General features: G+C 50.6%; 1 protein-coding gene across 3 annotated transcripts in view; it reads left to right on the forward strand.

Moving 5' to 3' along the window:
* Positions 1-19,626, forward strand: part of INPP5A (inositol polyphosphate-5-phosphatase A) — a 237,685-nt gene that overhangs the window by 42,751 nt on the left and 175,308 nt on the right. For all 3 annotated transcript variants that reach the window (XM_086752447.1, XM_086752448.1, XM_086752449.1), the window contains exon 2: positions 17,262-17,303. In XM_086752447.1, coding sequence (XP_086608573.1) covers positions 17,262-17,303 — 42 coding nt within the window. The remainder of the gene's footprint in view (positions 1-17,261; positions 17,304-19,626) is intronic.

Raw genomic sequence — 19,626 nt, forward strand, 5'->3', positions numbered from 1 at the left:
CTTTCACATTTTTTAATAGCAATTTCAAATTAAGTTTGAGAGCAGTGTTCAAGGCCCAGCATGCTGTAGAACAGCTTTTCTCTTCTGCTTCCACATTTGCCTGTTTTCAGACAATAGTTTATACCGGCCCCTGCTCTGCAGTTACTCCCCCGGCTGTTCAGCTCGGGATGTGTCACGAAGCCGCAGCGTAGCTGGGTACGTGCAGTACGTACGTTCCGGAATGGCTGACCTGTGGCATCCCTCCAGTGCGTTTATTTCTTGTGTAGAACACACCGGGAGTCTATGGCACGTCCTGCTTCAGGATACCGCCACGGTACATCTGTGAAAAGGCGTGCCAGTCACAGCCAGCAGGATTATTGCAGCATGTAGAATGTTTGTCTTTAAACTGGAGAGTCATGGATTTGATGGACGGACCACTCGGTGGATAAGGAATTGTCTGGACGGCTGCATTCTGAGTGGTGGTCAATGGTCCAAGTGGAGAGGGGTGACGAGTGGCTTTCCTCAGGGGCTGGTACTGGGCCCGGCCCTGTTTAACGTCTTTGTCAGTGACATGGACAGTGGGACAGAACGCACCCTCAGCAAGTTCACTGATGACACCAAGCTGTGTGGTGCCGTCGACACACTGGAAGGGAGGGATGCCATCCAGAGGGACCTTGACAGGCTGGAGAGGTGGGCCCGTGCCAACCTCATGAAGTTCAACCAGGCCAAGGGCAAGGTCCTGCATCTGGGTCATGGCAATCCCAGGCACAAATACAGGCTGGGCGGGGAATGGATTGAGAGCAGCCCTGAGGAGAAGGACTTGGGAGTGCTGGTGGACGAGAAGCTCAACATGAGCCGGCAAAGTGCCCTTGCGGCCCAGAAGGCCAACCGCGTCCTGGGCTGCATCAAGAGGAGCGTGGCCAGCAGGTCGAGGGAGGGGATTCTGCCCCTCTACTCTGCCCTGGTGAGACCCCACCTGGAGTACTGCGTCCAGTTCTGGAGCCCCCAACATCAGAAGGGTGTGGAGCTGCTGGAGAGGGTCCAGAGGAGGGCCACAAAGATGATAAAAGGGCTGGAGCACCTCTCCTGGACTGGATGACCTTGAAAGGTCCCTTCCAAGCCTAACTATTCTGTGATTTCAAGCCTCCTTTAAGTGTAGCCAACAGGAAGAATCGTTTTGTCCATTGGCTTTAGTGGCTGCTTTTGCTGTTGTGCCTCTGTTGCCTCATAGGAGCTCTGCAACTAAAAATCTCCTGATTTTTTAACTGTGTCCTTTTAATAACTTGAACATATGCAAATTCAAATGCTGTGGTGACAGCCACAGCTACAGGGTAGGTAGACAGCTCTCAACGCATCTCACACTGACCTGATCAGGTTCTTGTCAGGGACTGACAGGGATTTTCTTTTCCTTTATTCACCCAGTTCATGTGTAACTTTTCTTGCTTGCTAGGACGATCTCTGCTTGCTGAACTCCTCAGGGGTGAATGAGGTTACTTGCTGTGGGCAGATCCAGCATCCGCATGGTGATGACCCATTAATTACTTGCTGCTGGACCGTGCCGATTCACGTGGTGGGTCCGTGCTCGCCTCCTGCCGCGGCTGGGAGACGCGAGTTGGGACAGCGCTGCTGCCCTGAGGGTTGTGCCGCTCCGCTGCGAAGCACCTGGCCACCAGCGAGGCTTTGCAGAAAGGCCTCTCAAAAACAGTGAGGAACAAATATCTTCTGGTTTTGGCGTTGGGAGTGGTGGGTTCTTTTGTTGATGTCAAAGTTCATTGGCTCGGTGATTTTTCTTGTGGGATTTGGGAAGAGGGACACTTGAGTATGCTGCAGATCTAACTTTTGAAACTGGATCCTAAAAACGTTTGTGTTTGGTTTTGGTTTGTTTTTTCTTAATACCAGGTACATTAAAAAAAAAAAAGTTGTAGATAACAAGTCATTATCTACTATATCCCTTTACTCCCTGAGGAGTAGATTTAAAGATCTAGTTTAAAACAAACAAAGAAATCCCCCAAATGCACAAGGTAGACCATGGCGGTGGCTTTGACTGTGAACATTGCCAGAGCTCTATTTTACCTACTGATGTACAAGAACAGATGATTTTTTTTATTTTATTTTTTTTTTTTTTTACACTCCTTTTCAGTATAACATCTGTTTTCCTCATGCCGTTCCAAAATCGGGATACAAAGCAGTTGGAAACTTGAGTGCATTAGTGCGGTTAATCCTTGCTGTTTGCTAGCAATTAGAGTTGGTGTGGTGGTGTAAGTGCTGGGTGTTGGATTAACTCTTGTTGTTAATACTCTTAACGCGCTGGTTATTCAAATATCTGGGAGCCGTTAATCTTTCAATAAGGTACCGGTAGTAGAAGTTAAGTTTGAAACGCGTCACTGGGGTCAGGACAGTTCAGATTCATGGTGGTCTCTGTTCCAGTCTGCAGTTACCTGCAGTTCTTTGTTGGCTGTTACCATCCTGTGCCGGTGTCCTTGCCCGCGGGACGTGGCCGGAGATCAGCCCTCAAGGCTGGGCCCCGCTCTGTCTCCGGTTGCGGTGTGCGCTCAGGGACGGCCTGTGCGCGGAGCCTGCGGCGCTGCTGGGAGCGCGCACGGTGTTCACGGGGATGGCAGGGGATCAATACTGGCCGCTGCCACGCGCCTGCAGAAAACATGCTGGTTTGAATGCTTAACTTCACCGCTTTTGCGGGTACGTCTGGATGTGTCAGACCCGAGTGAACCTGGTCTTGTCAGTAGATACCCTGTCTTGCTTTCTGCACAAACAGCTCGGGAAGTCTGAGTCTTGTTGCTCCACCTCAACGTCATGTAGTCCTTAAGAACATCACCGGTTATTTAACGCTACTGAAAATAGTCATACACGTATGAAAGAATGTGTATCTTCAGTTAATTGTAGTGTGGGAATTCAAAAGCCTCACTAGTGTTGAGAGGACTCTTTTTTTTTTTGTTCTCTGGCGTGGAATTAACTAAGAAAGCAGTGGACTTGGGACAGATATTAACGCTTTGAAATACATACCCGTATCTGTAAATACACGTATACGTGTGTGTGTACACCTACGTGCACCTCTCCTAAGGCTACTGCTTTACGAGGTTTTCATGCGTACGTATATATGGATAGTATGGCGTTATGAAGGAAAAGAGGAAATGTTTTTCCTTTTTTCTTTTTTTTTAGCGTAAGTTTTGTGTCGTGGTTGCCGATTTAAGACATTATTTGATACAAACAATACAGTCGGGGAAAGAGGCTGGCTCTGTGCGTGGTGTTGGTTTACAGGTTATCAGGCCATTTGTTTTTTGAAAAACAGGGTTATATCAGTTACTAAAGCTCTGTGTTGGGTAGGTAACAGCCTCTGTGAACACGAAAAGCGAAGGGCCAGAGGAGAGTGTGGCCGTTTGGGAGTACGGCTCTGCATTTTCACTTACGCTCTCCTCGGCGGCTGGGAATGTGCTTTCCAGGTGTTTGGCAGGCGTAGCCTTTAATTGACTGTGAAAGCCTGTAAGAAAGCATTAGCTGTGTAAATCCCACAGCTCTGCTCACGGAGGAAGTTCGGTGCTCTAAGCACTGTATCATGTGAAGTGCTTTTCCCAGGCCTGGCACTGCCAGCGCCTCGGTGCGGAGCTGGGGCTCTGGTTCTCCCGCCTGCCGGCAGCGGTGCCTGGCGGGGTCCGGCCCCGGGTGAGCAGCAGCCAGGCAGCATCCGTGGCCCGCGGCCGCCTGCGTCGAAGCCTCCCTGCCAGCGAGACCTCCGAAGGCAAGTGGTTGCCCTTCTGCGGTGGCAAATGCAGCCCGCTGCATCGCTGTACTTCCCTTCTGCACACCGGCTTGGGTGGAGGCGCTGGGGTCACTGCGGGAAAACACGTTGGCACAACCTGGCGTCGCTGCCGGTTTTAGCGCCTGGCCCGCTCCTCTCCGCAGAGCTCTCGAGTCCGTGTTTCAGCTCAGGCGCGTTCTGCAGCTCTGTTTTCCACAGAGATGGGCACAAACATGTTTGAAATGCATAGCTACTCTGCTAAGTAACAGCATATACAAATCATGGGCTTCCCTCCTAAAGATTCTTTTTTTAAAAAGCGTGGATGGCGCTGATGGTTAGCCACAGGCTGAGCGAGAAGCAGATCTCGCAGGAGGGCTCCTCTGGTGTCCCGCTGACCCGCTGTGTGCCCTGCTCGGGGTCTGCTCTGATGCTGCAGTATCCTTGGAGTGCGGGTTTCATCTTTGTGCTTGGGAGTTACAAGTGTGCGACAAGCTTCTGTATAGGATGTGGCTCAAACTCTTTCCTGAGATTTAGTTGTCCGTATGAGTGATAAATTGCTTTCAGTCGCTGCCCTTGAATCATCCTTTATTAAATGTACGCATTGTTCGTGTTGAATGTGGTGACCAATTTCAAGTTTGTCATGTAAACTTTGTTTTTTCCATTGGTAATGAGTTGTTTTCTTTTTTATTATCTTTTTTCCCCTTTTTTCATTGACTGTTATTCTTGGCTGGACTTTTTGTTCCTTTGTGTCCATGGAGTTTAGGAGGGGCTCCTGAATATCCACACTGACAACCTGAGACAGAGCTGCTGTTCGGGGCAGGAAAGAAAACCCGCAGTACTGTTCAATGTGCAGGGTGTTGGTGGTGTCCCCCGCTACGTGCCCTGCCTGCAGGGAGCTGCTGTTCGCGCTCCCGGCACCCTCACTTCACCGCTCCCAGCACCTGTGCCTGCCGAGCAGGAGGCTGCGGGGCTCTGGCAGCCCCTGCCGCTGTGCGCCGCGCCTCGGCTGCGGCGTCTGCCTGCACGCAGCTTTGCCCAGGGCCCAGCAGCCCGCTGGCTGCGCAGCGCTGGACCCGAACGGCACGGCTCTGTCCTGAGCCCTGTGTTCTTGAGCAGGCTTTACTCCTGTCAGCTCAGGCCAGGATGGGCAAGTGTCAACGTGCAGTGACTCAGTCGCTTCCTCCTCTCTTAAGCAGAAGGGCACCAGCCACTGCGCTTTGTACATCCTAACCCCCAAATAAACCCAATTTGGGGACGCTTCTGCTAATGCTGGTTTAATTTTTTTTTTTTTCTTATTTGCATCTCCTGTATCCAGAATGAGGTTTGCTTTCAGTCGGTGCTGTGCGGTGGTGTTCGGTGACTGTGCGTTACACTGACAGGCGTAACGCTGTGTCTCTTTACTCAAAGGCCGCCCCGAGGGCTCTCTGGCAGCAGGGCAAGTGGTGTGCTTCAGCCCTGAGTCCTGTTTGCCATAAGGTCACCCTAGAAGGGACCATGTCTGGGTGCTCATGATCCACCTTGTGTCTGTCCACTGACTTGGGCTGTCAGCTGTTTGCCAGGATGCCGTAGACCACTAGTCTTCACATCGCTGCACTGTGTTTTCTCCTGTAAAGTTTCGTCCTTGCCACGGTAAAGTTCCCGTCTTTCCATGTCCAGCCTCATCCTGCGCTGTCTGCCTGTCGCTGCCCGCGGGAGCCAGCTCCGCTCTGCGGTGCCCCGGCCAGAGGTCCTGCACGGCAGCAGCACGCTGGGACGCGTCTCCAGCTGCTCAGATTCCTGCTCAGCTGTTGTGCACGTGCCCCCCGGTTGCAGCCGGTGCAGGCGCTCTCAGGTGTGTGCAGTGCCATGCTCTTGCCTTAGGTGGAATCGTGCACTCGGGCAGTTGGGTGTGGCCTGGAATCGGCTCACTGGAAGCGCCAGAGCCAGGTGCCTGTCCGCAAGAGCAATGCCAGGGTCGCTGGTTGTTGGGCTGGGTCGCTGCAACGGCGGGCTGCGTCCATCAGCTGTCGGCAGGCTGCAGTTCCCGTGCGCGGGTCGATCAGCTGGCAGCCGCTGCTGTGGCCGGCTGTGTGGTCACGCGGTTCCTGATGTTCTGTGCCAGGTACTTGTTCTGGCACCGTGCAGAAAGGCAGTCGCCCTGACCCGTTCCTCAGTGCGAGTGCTCGTGGTGGGGCTGAGCCGTGCTTTCCTGCCTCGCGCAGAACCGTGGCCGGGTCTCTCAGCCCTTTAACATCTCCAGGCTTGCTCCAGGGACCAGTTACCTTCTCTGCCTGTGGGTGTAGTGACCCGTTCTCTGCAGAAGTGTCCCCCGCAACCTCCCCCGGCATCCAAAGGCCCATGCTGGTCCTCTGCCACTTCCTCTTGCGGAGACTCGGTGTCTCTCTGTGGCCTCCCTTCCGCCTGCCGCTCAGGTAGCTGTACTGCTGCGCTCTGATGGGTGTCAGGATGCTCGCTGCTGTGCTGCACACCATCTCCAGAGAGCGTTTCTCACGGACCTGCTTCCTGCACGTCTCGCTGTCGAGCTCTGCCTTTGTGCCTCCAAGGTCACGGCGGTGTCTTCGCCGTGCAGAAGACAGAAGTTTGTCAAAACTGTTTGTGAAGAGCACAGTTGGTTTCAGTGGTGCGAGATGCAATTGCTGAAGTCTGGTGTTAGTGAGAAGTTTTTCTCTCGCTTTTCTAAGCACTGTTAGGGCATCAGCTGAAGCCGCTGAAGGACTAGGGCTTGTTTCAGCTGCTCTTGAAGTGTCTGCTCCCGGCATTGCTTTTGTGAGGGTCTGTTTGGTTTCCTTGTTTTAGGGTTGTCTCATAACACGTTAGGTTGGTTTCAAGGTCGGTCCTGAAGGTTTGGAAGATGCTGTCCAGACTGGAGTCCTGACAGCAGGTGCTACCGTTGCTTTTTAGGAGTTAAAGAAAGGTAGCTCTTTCACCTTCCCTGTCTTGTGACGTTAGAGGTGAGACTAATTCTGTATCACCTGTAATACATAGGTCTCCAGCTCCTTGCAGAGATCATTGCTTCATCACTTTCATTCAGGTCAGTTACCTCATTCCTGATGTTTCCCTAAGATGTGTGGATGTGGCACTTCAGGACATGGTTTAGTGGGCTTGGTGCCATTGGGTTGATGGTTGCACTTGATGATCTTGGAGGTCTCTTCCAACCCTAAAGATTCTATGGTTCTGTGTGGCCAGAACAGTTTGTTCACTCTCTAACAGGTTACCCTTTGCTGTTACTGCTTTAGCTGCATTTCCTATGCTTGGGAGAGAGTGCTACTGGGTTTTGAGGGCACCGTCCCTGTCTGGGAAGGTCTGTCTTCTGGTGTCTCTTGCAGTCTAGGCACACGTGGTTTCCGTTCTTTCAAGAGGTGCTGCTGTCTCGCAGCATAGTTCAAAGACAGCTTCAGTTATTTGGAAACACATAATCTTCAAAACCGATAGTAGATGCTTAGCATTTTTCTTTCGGCTTCTGATGTTTTTGACAGGAAGCCAGGTTTCAGGTTTTCCTGCTGTTTCTGCTGGCGATGCGTGCTAGCGAGCACACAGCTCTGGGCCACGGCCGTTTGTCAGGTTCTCTAGAGAGCCGCTTCACGTGCGCTCCGGCGGCGTTGCTCCTTGCGGAGGCTGCGAGCAGCGTGTTTTCCACGTTACCCCACCGGAAGCTGTAACTGCTCTGGTTTCTTTCTGTATTCCCTCCATGTATGTGTCTTGATTTAGAGCCCCTCACAGGAAGGGAGATCAGCAGAGCAGGTAAACAAAACAGGGGTCTGGTGCATTTTTAGTGGATACTTGGCTATCAGCAGCGCAGGTCCGGTCGGACAGGAGAGACCAAGATGGCTGTGTCCGGTGCCCCTTTGAGAGGCCTCTGCATCCCTAATCCCAACGGGGGGGCTGCAGCGGTGCCAGCACGGCCTGTCCCGTGGGACACCAGTCCAGGACAGCCCGTCCGTTAGTCTGCCCGGTAACGTATCGCAGTCCTTGAATGCTGCCAGCGTCCTGTGGAATAGGAAGGGTGGGCAACAGTCCCTTCCTCGTCCTCGCTCTCCTGTCCCCTAACGCACTGTTGTACCCCCAGCACTGCCTTCTGCCTTTGTTTCTTCAGTTCTCTGGATTCAGCGTCCAACAAGCCACTGCTTTTCTCAGCCCAGGAGTAAAACTTTCCTAAACTTTCCAATGAAAGACTTGTGTGTCCAAAGCCCTGCTTTTTCCAACCGCGTTAAGCGGTCTAATTATATTCTATTACTTCTCCCTGCTTTTCTTTCTTGAACTTAGTGACTGGTAGCAGAATGGGGCTCTCTCCTTTTTCTGCTGCTGCTTGGGAAAGCTGTGAGCTGTCAGAAACACTGAAGTAAGCGACACTGCGTTTGCATTTGGAAGTTGTCTGTGCAAATGCGTGTAATAAAAACACAGCGTTTCAGTAGAAGCTCAGATTTGGAAGGATCTGCACTTTTCCTTTGAAGTTTTCTGTAGACTCACGCGCAATTCTTGTTTTCCTGTTTCATCCTGGTTTGTCTACATTGACTTGGAAATGTTGTAAACCGCCAATGTGAACGTAACGTGCAGAGTATCATCTTCTTGTCTGTCGACTCTGCATGTACAGTTGGTGCAGTCTGCCACAGCACTAGCACCCACCTGGTGCAGGTTTCCTTTAGCATCGTCTGTGTAGTCTGATACCTAGCGCATAGCAACCGCAGCTCTTACAAGTCCATGTGAAGGTAAAAAAATAGAATCTTAGAATGGTTAGAGTTGGAAGGGACCTTCAAAGGTCATCTAGTCCAACCCCCCTGCCAGGAGCAGGGACATCCCTGACTAGATCAGGTTGCTCAGAGCCTCATCCAGCCTGGCCTTGAAAGTTTCCAGGGATGGGGCATCCACCACCTCTCTGGGCAACCTGGGCCAGTGTTCTGCAATTCACATTGTAAAAAATTTTTTCCTAATATCCAATCTAAATCTACCCCCCTCTATTTTAAAACCATTACCCCTTGTTCTATCACAACAGGCCCTACTCAACAGCCTCTCCCCATCTTTCCTGTAGGCCCCCTTGAGGTACTGGAAGACCGCTCTCAGGTCTCCCTGGAGCCTCCTCTTCTCCAGGGTGAACAGCCCCAGCTCTCTCAGCCTGTCCTCATAGGAGAGGTGCTCCAGCCCTCTGAGCATCTGCGTGGCCTCCTCTGGACCTTCTCCAACTGGTCCATGTCCTTCTTGTGTTGGGGACTCCAGAACTGGACACAGTACTCCAGGTGGGGTCTCACCAGGGCAGAGTAGAGGGGCAGAATCACCTCCCTCGACCTGCTGGCCACGCTCCTCTTGATGCAGCCCAGGATGCGGTTGGCCTTCTGGGCTGCAAGGCCGCATTGCCTGCTCATGTTGAACCTCTCGTCTACCAACACTCCCAAGTCCTTCTCCTCAGGCCTGCTCTCAATCCATTCCCCGCCCAGCCTGGATTTGTACCTGGGATTGCCATGACCCAGGTGCAGGACCTTGCCCTTGGCCTGGTTGAACTTCATGAGGTTGGCACAGGCCCACCTCTCCAGCCTGTCAAGGTCCCTCTGGATGGCATCCCTCCCTTCCAGCGTGTCGGCGGCACCACACAGCTTGGTGTCATCGGCAAAACTTGCTGAGGGTGCACTCTCTCCCACTGTCCATGTCACCGACAGAGATGTTGAACAGGGCCGGGCCCAACACGGACCCTTGAGGGACGCCACTGGTGACCGGTCTCCACTTGGACATTGAGCTGTTGACCACCACTCTCTGAGTGCGGCCATCCAGCCAACTCCTTATCCACCGAGTGGTCCGTCCATCAAACCCCTGCCTCTCCAGTTTAGAGAGAAGGATGTCGTGCGGGACAGTGTCAAAAGCTTTGCACAAGTCCAGGTAGATGATATCCGTTGCCCATCCCTTGTCCACCGATGCTGTCACCCCATCACAGAAGGCCACCAGATTGGTCAGGCATGATCTGCCCTTGGTGAAGCCATGTTGGCTGTCACCAACCACCTCCTTGCTCTCCATGTGCCTTAGCATGGTTTCCAGGAGGATCTGCTCCCTGACCTTGCCAGGCACAGAGGTGAGGCTGACCGGCCTGTAGTTGCCCAGGTCTTCCTTGTTCCCCTTTTTAAAAATGGGGGTTATGTTCCCTCTCTTCCAGTCATCGGGGACGTCTCCAGACTGCCACAACTTCTCAAATATGATGGCCAATGTCTTGGCAACTTCATCCGCCAGTTCCCTCAGGACCTGTGGATGGATCTCATCAGGTCCCATGGACTTGTGCACCTTTAAGTTCCTCAGATGATCCTGAACCTGCTCTTCCAGTACAGTGGGCGGTTCTTCATCCTCACAGTCCCTGCTTGTACTTGAATCAAATAGGTCTTTGAATGTAAATGTCAAGAAGTTGCCAGTAAACTGCTAAAGATAGGATAGGAGAGCAAAAGTCTTGATCTGAAATCTTAATCTTAGCAATTCCAGTGAGCCTGCACTTCCACAAACTTCACAGTCAAGAATTTTTTCTTTTAGCTTAAAAAATGGGCCTATTCTTGGCTAAAAATAAACTTCACAAAATAGAACCTGCTTTCTATAATTCATCTGCTTTCTTCCATTTCCCTTCGATGAAACTAAAAAGAAATTTTCCAGGCTGTTAATTTGGTTTCATTTCGTTCGCTGTCCTTTTCTTTCTGAATGAAAGGTTGCTTACCCTGTTTAAATGTATTTTCTCCTTTTTCCTTTTTTGAAAAGACTTCTTCCCTGTCTGAATGTATTTTGCAATGGGCTTAAAGCTTTCTTTTGGCTGTAATTTTGTACGAAATGGAAACGCTGGGAGGAGAGAGACTACTTGTATGTTCGTTTTGAAAAGCCGCTTGTTTTTGGGCTATGACCACCTCATGTGGTATCCATGTGTTCGCAAGCTTGCTAATTTTTCTTACAAGCTTGCCCAATACAGTAACCAGTGTGACATAAATAGGCTTCAAATGGAAACTGGGCATGAAAATAGACGGTTTTAGTGGGATTTGGAATTCCAGGAAAAGGTCAAACCAGCTTTTAATTGAAGGGAGCAGTGGCGCGTGTGTCCTGTTATTTTAACGTGAATCCTGGGTGGTTCTGCAGTCTGGAAAGAAGTTGTGCTCATTTTGGGGGGAGCAGGGTTTCTATTTGTGGCTCCGAGTCAGAATGCGTGCCGTTAGATGGCATGGTAGGGTGAAACCGGCACCGTGCTCCCCAAGGCTCTGGGGTGTCTGCTGGGCCCAAGGAAGAGCAAACTTCCCAAGCTTTTGTGTGTCCCTGCCCAGCTGGTGAGCACCGCCGCGAGGGCGGGTGGCGCGAGGGAAAAGCGCGCGGCGCTCAGGAGAGAGACTCCCGAAGGGATGCTCAGACCTTTCCTCACATCTTTTTGTCTCTCCTGGCGTCAGGCGAGCCCTTTGCTCTCTGCCGGATCCCCGAGGGCCCGAGCTGAGGCTGCTGCGTGGGCAGGGGAGGGGAACCTGGGGCAAACGTGGCTGCTGCAGGGCTGGAGGTGGGGAGCCCGAAACCGGGGGGCCAGTTAGTGACTGGGGGAAATGGGTTCATCAGTGGATGGGTATAAAAGGATTTAGCACTGAAGAGGACGAGGAAAAGATTAATTTCAGTTGCATTATGGAAAAGAATGAGCTAATTTAATGAAGGCCAGAGTGTGGGGAGAAAGGATAGAAGGAAACCCAAAGAGTCTGGAAGACATGAAATATAATGTGCCTATTTTTAGACAGAAAAGTAAGAGGAATATAAATTATCTTTCCACTTAATTTTAAATTTTGAAGGACTGGAGATAACAATCATGTCATTTATACAGAGGTGACCAGGGAGGAATTTGAGGCAGAGTGCTAGATTACAGGATTTTGCCACAGAGTGGTAAAAACAGAAAGAAAGGATGTGGTCGTGCCATGGCAGGGACCTTCCGCAGGAGGAGGGTGCGGTGGTTGGGAGCTGGGAGCGTGGCAGGGTCCTTCCGCAGGAGGAGGGCGCGGTGGTTGGGAGCTGGGAGCATGGCAGGGTCCTTCCGCAGGAGGAGGGCGCGGTGGTTGGGAGCTGGGAGCATGGCAGGGACCTTCCGCAGGAGGAGGGCGCGGTGGTTGGGAGCTGGGAGCGTGGCAGGGTCCTTCCACAGGAGGAGGGCGCGGTGGTTGGGAGCTGGGAGCATGGCAGGGACCTTCCGCAGGAGGAGGGCGCGGTGGTTGGGAGCTGGGAGCATGGCAGGGTCCTTCCGCAGGAGGAGGGTGCGGTGGTTGGGAGCTGGGAGCGTGGCAGGGTCCTTCCGCAGGAGGAGGGCGCGGTGGTTGGGAGCTGGGAGCGTGGCAGGGTCCTTCCGCAGGAGGAGGGCGCGGTGGTTGGGAGCTGGGAGCGTGGCAGGGTCCTTCCACAGGAGGAGGGCGCGGTGGTTGGGAGCTGGGAGCATGGCAGGGTCCTTCCGCAGGAGGAGGGCGCGGTGGTTGGGAGCTGGGAGCATGGCAGGGTCCTTCCGCAGGAGGAGGGCGCGGTGGTTGGGAGCTGGGAGCATGGCAGGGTCCTTCCGCAGGAGGAGGGTGCGGTGGTTGGGAGCTGGGAGCGTGGCAGGGTCCTTCCGCAGGAGGAGGGCGCGGTGGTTGGGAGCTGGGAGCGTGGCAGGGTCCTTCCGCAGGAGGAGGGCGCGGTGGTTGGGAGCTGGGAGCATGGCAGGGTCCTTCCGCAGGAGGAGGGCGCGGTGGTTGGGAGCTGGGAGCATGGCAGGGTCCTTCCGCAGGAGGAGGGCGCGGTGGTCCGGAGCGGCTGGGTCCCGCGGCCGGCGAGGTGATGGCCAGCCCGATCTGCAGGTGGCTGGGGTGGGTCACAGCAGCCGCGGGGCTCACAGAAACCCCTGGCCCTGGGCAAAGGAGTCCTTGTTGGCAGCCCCAGCAACCTCATTAGCACCTTATCTCCCGAAATTACCTGCCAGGGGACTTGGCTAGCATCTTCCAGTGCTGTTTCTCCTGCTCAGGTCTGTGTTTGTCATCACTTCTTCAAAGCTTCCTGTGTTTTGCAGGATTCCAGAAGGAATTCACCTGCGGGTGTGAGAGCTTTGGTCTCCACCTGTTCGTGTTACTTCCCTGGGCTTTTGCCTCCTACTGTCACCCGTTTCAGAAAATACCAGTTGTGAACTGTGATGATGGATCAGCTCCTCACTTCTGACCTGCCATGGTGTGATTTACAGCCCTTTGCAGAATTATCTTGTTTAAAACCCGACCCTTGGTGCGGGGCGCTCAGCTGCAGGCCCGTGTTTGACACCTCATCTCCCTGCCGCCGTCTCCGGGGCGGGACAGTGGTGGGATGGCGGGCTGTGCTCCTCGCTCCCGGCAAGGACGGGGCCTGACCCCGCAGCCAGCCTGGGGCCCTCGGCCTCACGCATCTCTCCAGCATCCCTCGCACGCAGTGAGCGCTCCTGACTCTGCCACTTCGGTGTTTTGTTGTGCTGCTCGGAGGAGGAGAAGGGGATGAGGAAATCGGGAAAGTCTTGCAGCATTCAATGACTTGCTTCATCTGATTGTACTGGCTCAGTTCTGGAATTATTTTCAGAAATGCCTGCTCCCCTGAGTCTTTGTGCTCTGTCGTTAATTGGTTTGAAGGGGTGTGCAGGCAAGCGAAGCTGTAAAATTAGGTGTACCTCTACGTACTGACCTGAATTCATATTTCCTTTTTCTGTTTGAAATTTAAAGTACAGTGGGTGTCGGGAGGGGTTGTGTTGGCAGGGAGTGGAGCTACGTTGAATTTTGTTCACAAGGAGCCATTGGTGGGATAGTGTCCTTTCTTCCTGAGCTGAAGGCCGCGATGCAGCTGGTGAAAGTGCACAGGAGCTCCGAGGAGGACATCTGCCGTGGGCTTCCAGGGCTCCCAGGTAGTGACTGTTGGCCTTAAAAATAAGAAGAAAAGAAAGCCTTTTTTAAAAACAGACAAAAACCCAAACTCCAAAGCAGTGTCTTCTGCATGAATCTGTTTGCAGGCTGCTCCTGCTTTTTCACAATACATGAGTTGGTAGATACCATAACAGCTAAATGTGGCAACAGGAGTGCTATAGCAGCTTTTATTTTGGTCGTCACTTGTGGCTGACTCCTGCTTACGTTCAAAACGTGTTCCTGGTCGACCTTCAAAATGCAGCTGGAGTGGATTTGTTTCATGTAGGTTTGAGATCTTGAGTTTTCTGAGGAGCTCTGACTTTTCTATGGGTATCTGTATCTCCTCTGATGGGAGTTGTGGATTGATTCAGTGATGCTCTCCATTTGTAGTATCTGTCATCCAAGGATCTCAAAGCTGTAATGAAGACAACGAGTAAATAGTATTGCCCATCTCATCCCAGGCTGAGTAGCAGAGGCGGAACAAGCAAGCGCGTCGTTGGCTTTCTGCCGTGACTCATCTTGTGGGGATGCTGGACACAGAAAGGTCCAGTAATCCCCAGTACTCTCCAAGCGCCGTGGTGGCAGAGCCGCCGCTGAGAGCTAGGGCTGTCTGGTTGTGCGCTCCTGTAGCCTCTTCCTGCTGCTTCAACCTGGGTCCCCGTTAGATACCATTTTGGTGGTGTCACTGCTGTAAGTTCCAGCTGCGTGCCCTGGACACTTGCTGCAAGCGATGTCCCAGGGCATCAGAAGGACTAGGAGCACAGGAAACAAAATCCATTAACCTCTCATCCCTTCTCATGAGCAAAATCGTTATACCCCCTTGTAACAGACCTTGGCTTTTGGGTGCTGCGTTGGGGAGGGGGAGCGGGGAGTCGTGGGAGGACTGGGCCGTGGTAGAAGAGCTGGGTAAGCCTGGGTCGGAGGAGGTCTGGGCCGTGGTAGAAGAGCTGGGTAAGCCTGGGTCGGAGGAGGTCTGGGCCGTGGTAGAAGAGCTGGGTAAGCCTGGGTCGGAGGAGGTCTGGGCCGTGGTAGAAGAGCTGGGTAAGCCTGGGGCGGAGGAGGTCTGGGCTGTTGTGGAAGAGCTGGGTAAGCCCTGGGTCACTGAGCACTGAGAGGAGCCTCTGTAGGTTGCTCATCTGAGGAACTGCTGTCACTGCTGGGGATTTAGTTTAGCAAATTTTTCAATATTTGATCTGATTTCTCAAAAACAATCTCGCCTGGCATATGGGAGGTAGGAGCGGAGCTGCTGGAGGGCCCCGGAGCCGTCTTGTCGGCTTCCCTCTGATGTACTGTGTTGTTTTTGTGTTTGATCTTACAGTGTTTTCACTCAGTCATGTAGCAAATGGGGGAACTCCTCCCACTTTTGCAGTAATATTTAAAAACAAAAGTAAGCTTGTGTTTTATTTTCTCCCTGGGGCTCTGGGTGAAGAGTCCTGCACTCTGGAGGGCATGTCCCTCCAGTTCAGGTTTGCGTTCTTTGGGATACTGTCACCACCCCTCAGCTCCTGTCTGCAAATACGGGCTGGCGTGGGGTTCGGCTTTCTTCAGCGGGTTTGCAAAAATGACTGACTTCTGCTAATTTTGGATTGTTCTTAAAACTTAAAGGACATCCTGCAACTGGCATCAATAAAATAGCGAGAAGCGAGGAGTATGTAGGGTTTGTTTGTTTTTTTAACATGAAAATTGCCTGTTGCCTACGGAGTGAGGCCACACTTTGTGTTTTGAAAATAAATACACGGCGCTGGTGAAGTCCGCTTGCGGCCTGACGCAGGACTGGCCTCCCCGGCTCTCGTGCCGACCAGAACGCTTTAATTGGACGTTTCACGCTGCCCAGGATCTTGCTTTCCCGATAGTTTGAATCTGGCCTTCTGGTTTAGGTCATACAAAAATCGTACACAAAGCATGTTTCCTGTTCATATCTGTTTTGTAAAGTGATTTTTAAAAAAAAAAATAAAAATCCTGTGTTGTCTTTATAACTTCGGGTTAGAACTCAACTTGAAATCACAGCAGCTCCTGGTTTGATGTTTTCTTGTTGCTACTTTTATAAAAGCAACAATCCCGACTTACTGTTAGTCGGTGGTTGTCTCACTAAGTTCAGAATGAGCAGAAAAAGAGTTAAGTTGCTAAATGAACAGTTAATGAGCGGACATTTTTAGAGGGACTATTTTAGTGCCTGCCTGGCTGCCTTCAATTTTTATTTGTGTCTGCAGCTTCCTTATTTTGGCTCTAAGTTACGCCGTTCGGCCAAGGGGAAGGGCATGGGTGGGAGCCGTGGGTGTTTTGTTCCGTGTGTTTATTAATTGGAGACGTCCCTGAGCTCCGGCCAAGATCCATCCCTGTTGGCTTCAGGCACGGAACGCGGAGCCGCTGCTCCGGCTGTACTCGGCCCCGTGCCCCTGCGCCGGTGGCTCCCCAGCACCAAGAGCAGTAACTTCCATAGGGAATGCTGAGAAAATTCATCATGAGAAAAAAGAATCGTTCCTAAGGAGTGAAAATGTCATCTTCTTGACCAATAATGCTGAATTCCAGAATTGTCAGGAATGAGTGATTGACAAAAGGGAGGTGACAGAGAGCAAGGGACGAATGTGGCACTTTTTCCCCCTTGGCTTTCAAAAAACTTATGTAGCCTTTGTAGGCTTACAGAACTGGATAACTTTTGTAGACCAAAAAAAAAAAACCAAACAAACCCTTTTTTTGACTCCTTACAAATCTTTATAGCCACCTATGGGCAAATCTTTGTGCAATAAGCAGTCGATAAAAACTAGTAAGTTTACAGTTGTACCCAGCTATTTGAAAATAACACCCGTGATGGGAAAGCAGAGCAGAACAGGTGTTTCGTGCCTGTGTATTTGCCTCCAGGCAGCTCACGTCCCAGCTGTTACTGAAGGGAGGATGCTGAGGCATCTCTCCGGTTCTCAGTTCAGCACATTCTGCTGCCTCCCACAGATACTGTATATTCCTGCAATGTCTGTGAGAGAAAAGTCTGATTTGGTTTTTTGGTTTTTTTTTTTTTTTTTTTTTAATTCCCTACTATGATGTAAAAATTACCCAGAAGTCTTGCTGTTGAGGATAAAAGTGAACAAATGTTTCTCTTGTGGCTGTACATTTAATGTGTGAGGATCAGTTATTTCCCTCCGCAGTCATATCCGGGGTGGGCTATGTTTCTGAGAAGGCAGAGCTTTGTACTTACCATAGCAGCCCTGAAATGCTTCTCCCAGTTTGTCCTCGGCAGGGGCTCTAAGTGCTCGAGTACCCTGCAGAAGCAGGGCTGTCCCTCTGAGAAGTCAACCCATGTTACTGGGAGCTCAGGTTGCGAGAGCTGGGCGTCAGCGGCTCCTGGCGAGTATTTGATGGCCAGCCAGTGACTGTGCACGTGTTCAGTACCTGTCAAGGCTGTCGAGTTAGTTGGTTGATCTTGTATGTGTCCACATGTTATGAAGTCGGATACAAAACGTACCTTCTTAGTGAACACCTCAGGAGACTCGGGAACAAAAAGGAGAGGTCTCCGTTGGGGCTCGGGGAGGAGCATCCTCACGTTTGTACTTTTTTCTTTAATGGTGGGAAGAAACTTCCCACTTTAACGCACTGAGGAAAGCAATAAGTATCGGGATATTAGTATAAAAATAGATTACTCTTATTCTTAATTATTTTTGTATTTTGTTTTTCAGCCAGAAAATTTACAGAAGAATTGGCTTCGGGAATTTTATCAGGTAAGGTAAAACTTACTTTCTCATGGAGTTCTATGCACATTTACGCATTGGCTTAATTAATAATTTAAGGATCTTTTACTTTGTGAAGTTATAGTCGCTATTTTATAGTCAAAACCAGTCCTAAAAAGTGTGTCTCTTATAATGATTATAAAAGTTCAGCATATAAACATAATTTATTATCATTGACAATCCTCTGCCAAAAAAAAAGGTTTGACTTTTTGTAAAAATGGCTTCAGTTTGACATGAAATAGTCTTTTAAGTCTCCTGAGTAAGAAATATCTTTGAGTAATTTTTTTTTTTTTTTCTATATCTGTTGGGAAGTTCAGTTTACACTTATACTGAAATCTAAAGATTTCTGATGTTGGTTTGCAATAGAGATCAGTCCTGCTATCTGCTCTTCCTTGCAAATGTTCTTGTTTAGGCAATGTGAAAGTATTGAAACTGAGTTATAAAACCTGTTGTAAACGCCGAGTGTGGGGTTTTGTAAGCATAAAAGCCACTCTAACACGTTGTGTTGTTGCAGAAGAGACTTGTTTAACAGGCAGAAACACGTACATAAGCAATAGGAAACGAGCACTGGTGGAACGAGCGCCGTTTCCCTGACAGCTCGTGTCACGTCTGCCAGGACTGATCAGTTCTGAGGAGAGGAAAAGAGTGAGCTGCTAGGAACCTACAGCAGAGACCACTAGCGTGTAGCATTTTGGTCCAGTGAATATTGTGTACACAAAGTTCAAAACAGGAAGAAAATTATTCATTAACACTTGCGTGTGGCCGGTCAAGTGCGCGGTCCGGACCAGCTCAAGTGTGACTGAAGGAGACCTGACCCCATCCCTCAGCTGCAGTAGTTCTGCTACATCCATCCTCCCTCTCCCTGCCGCTGCCTCCATGTGTGCGGTCTGAGAAAGCTGGATTTAAAAGAAAAAGGAAAAAAAGGAACGGGGGGGAAGTAAGTTACCATTTCTGCTCATCCCTGCTGGCAGACAGGCAGTCCTCAGCGTGTTTTGAGGAGCAGCCCTTCCTCTCTCCAGCACGTGCGGCAGGGTGACTGGTTACGCCGTGCTCACAAATGCGGTAGGAAGTGGAGTAGAAGTCTGTAAAAAGCTCCTTAGGGAAGAGACTCATATGCTCGTAGCCGAAGTAGCGCAGCACCGACCTGATACTAGGCTGCATAGCAACCTAGCAAATGTACAGCTTCAGAATTTTTTAACATTTGAATTCTGCGTGCGTTGTTGAAAACCTCTGCAAACTGAAGTTCATCAGAAGTGCTGGAAAATGACTCTTGATACTTCTTCATAAACTCGAAACCCAGATAAACCGCAGGCCGCAGTTTTTTTCCATTCTTCTGAGGAATTCAATTTGCATATGTAGCTGTGTCAATACCGTTTGCGTAACTTCTCAAGGTGAAGCCCTTTTGTAAGTGGGCAAAATGATCTCCACAAAAAAGGAAGCGCAATTACCGCTCTTAAGTTTAAAATGTTTCTAGAAATTAAACCCAGAATGGAAACATGCCTTTGAATTGATGGCAAAGAACATATCAATGAGGGAGCCTTTCGGAGGCTTGTATTTAAGTTCCACTAAATTGAAATAAGGGATTTTAATTGCTATATAAGTAACTCGAAGTCACTTCATTTATGTACTGTAATTGACTATATGCTGTATGCATTTCTGAGAGTGTGGGAGCATATGGAGGACTAAAATAACTAAAATAAAATCCAAATGTCGCATTCTAAAATTTCTAAACTTCTGCCATTGATCTACAAATATCCTACGTTATTAACATGAAAAATAGGGAAGATCTAATGCTGTTAAATTAAACAGTTTGTCAAGAAATGCAAACAGGAAAAAATATTTTAAATAAGCTTTCAGGGAGGTTTTTAATGACAGCTTACAATGCAGCGGCCATAAAGCAGCATACTGCTTGACCGCTTTTGTTGGCAGCACCGTTGGTTCAGCTGAGAGATGACGTTTTGTCTGAGCTGTTTTCCGTAGGTTCGTCTGTCTCCGGTCTTGGGAAAGCGGAGCCTGCGTTTGGGGTGACATCTGACTTTGGAGTTTAAAATTGATTTAACTACCAAATACTGGGTAATCTCTCAGTTCACTACTGCTTGCTGTTCCCCCCTCCAGGGAAATATCAAACAAGATGAAGGAAGCGTTCAGCTGAGCTCCGCTCTGGATATTTATAGGTATTGGCTTTTGGCGTGCTCCCCGGCGGAGGTGGTGGTGGGGCCTTTCCCATGGATGTCATGTAGCGCTGGAACCGTCGGCGCCCTTGACAGGCTTCTAGGAGGAACGAGTGGCCCGGATCTCAGAAACCTCCTGGTTT

The sequence above is a fragment of the Chlamydotis macqueenii genome, chromosome 7 (assembly GCF_036417535.1).
Source record: "Chlamydotis macqueenii isolate bChlMac1 chromosome 7, bChlMac1.mat, whole genome shotgun sequence".
NCBI classification, from domain to species: Eukaryota; Metazoa; Chordata; class Aves; order Otidiformes; family Otididae; genus Chlamydotis; species Chlamydotis macqueenii.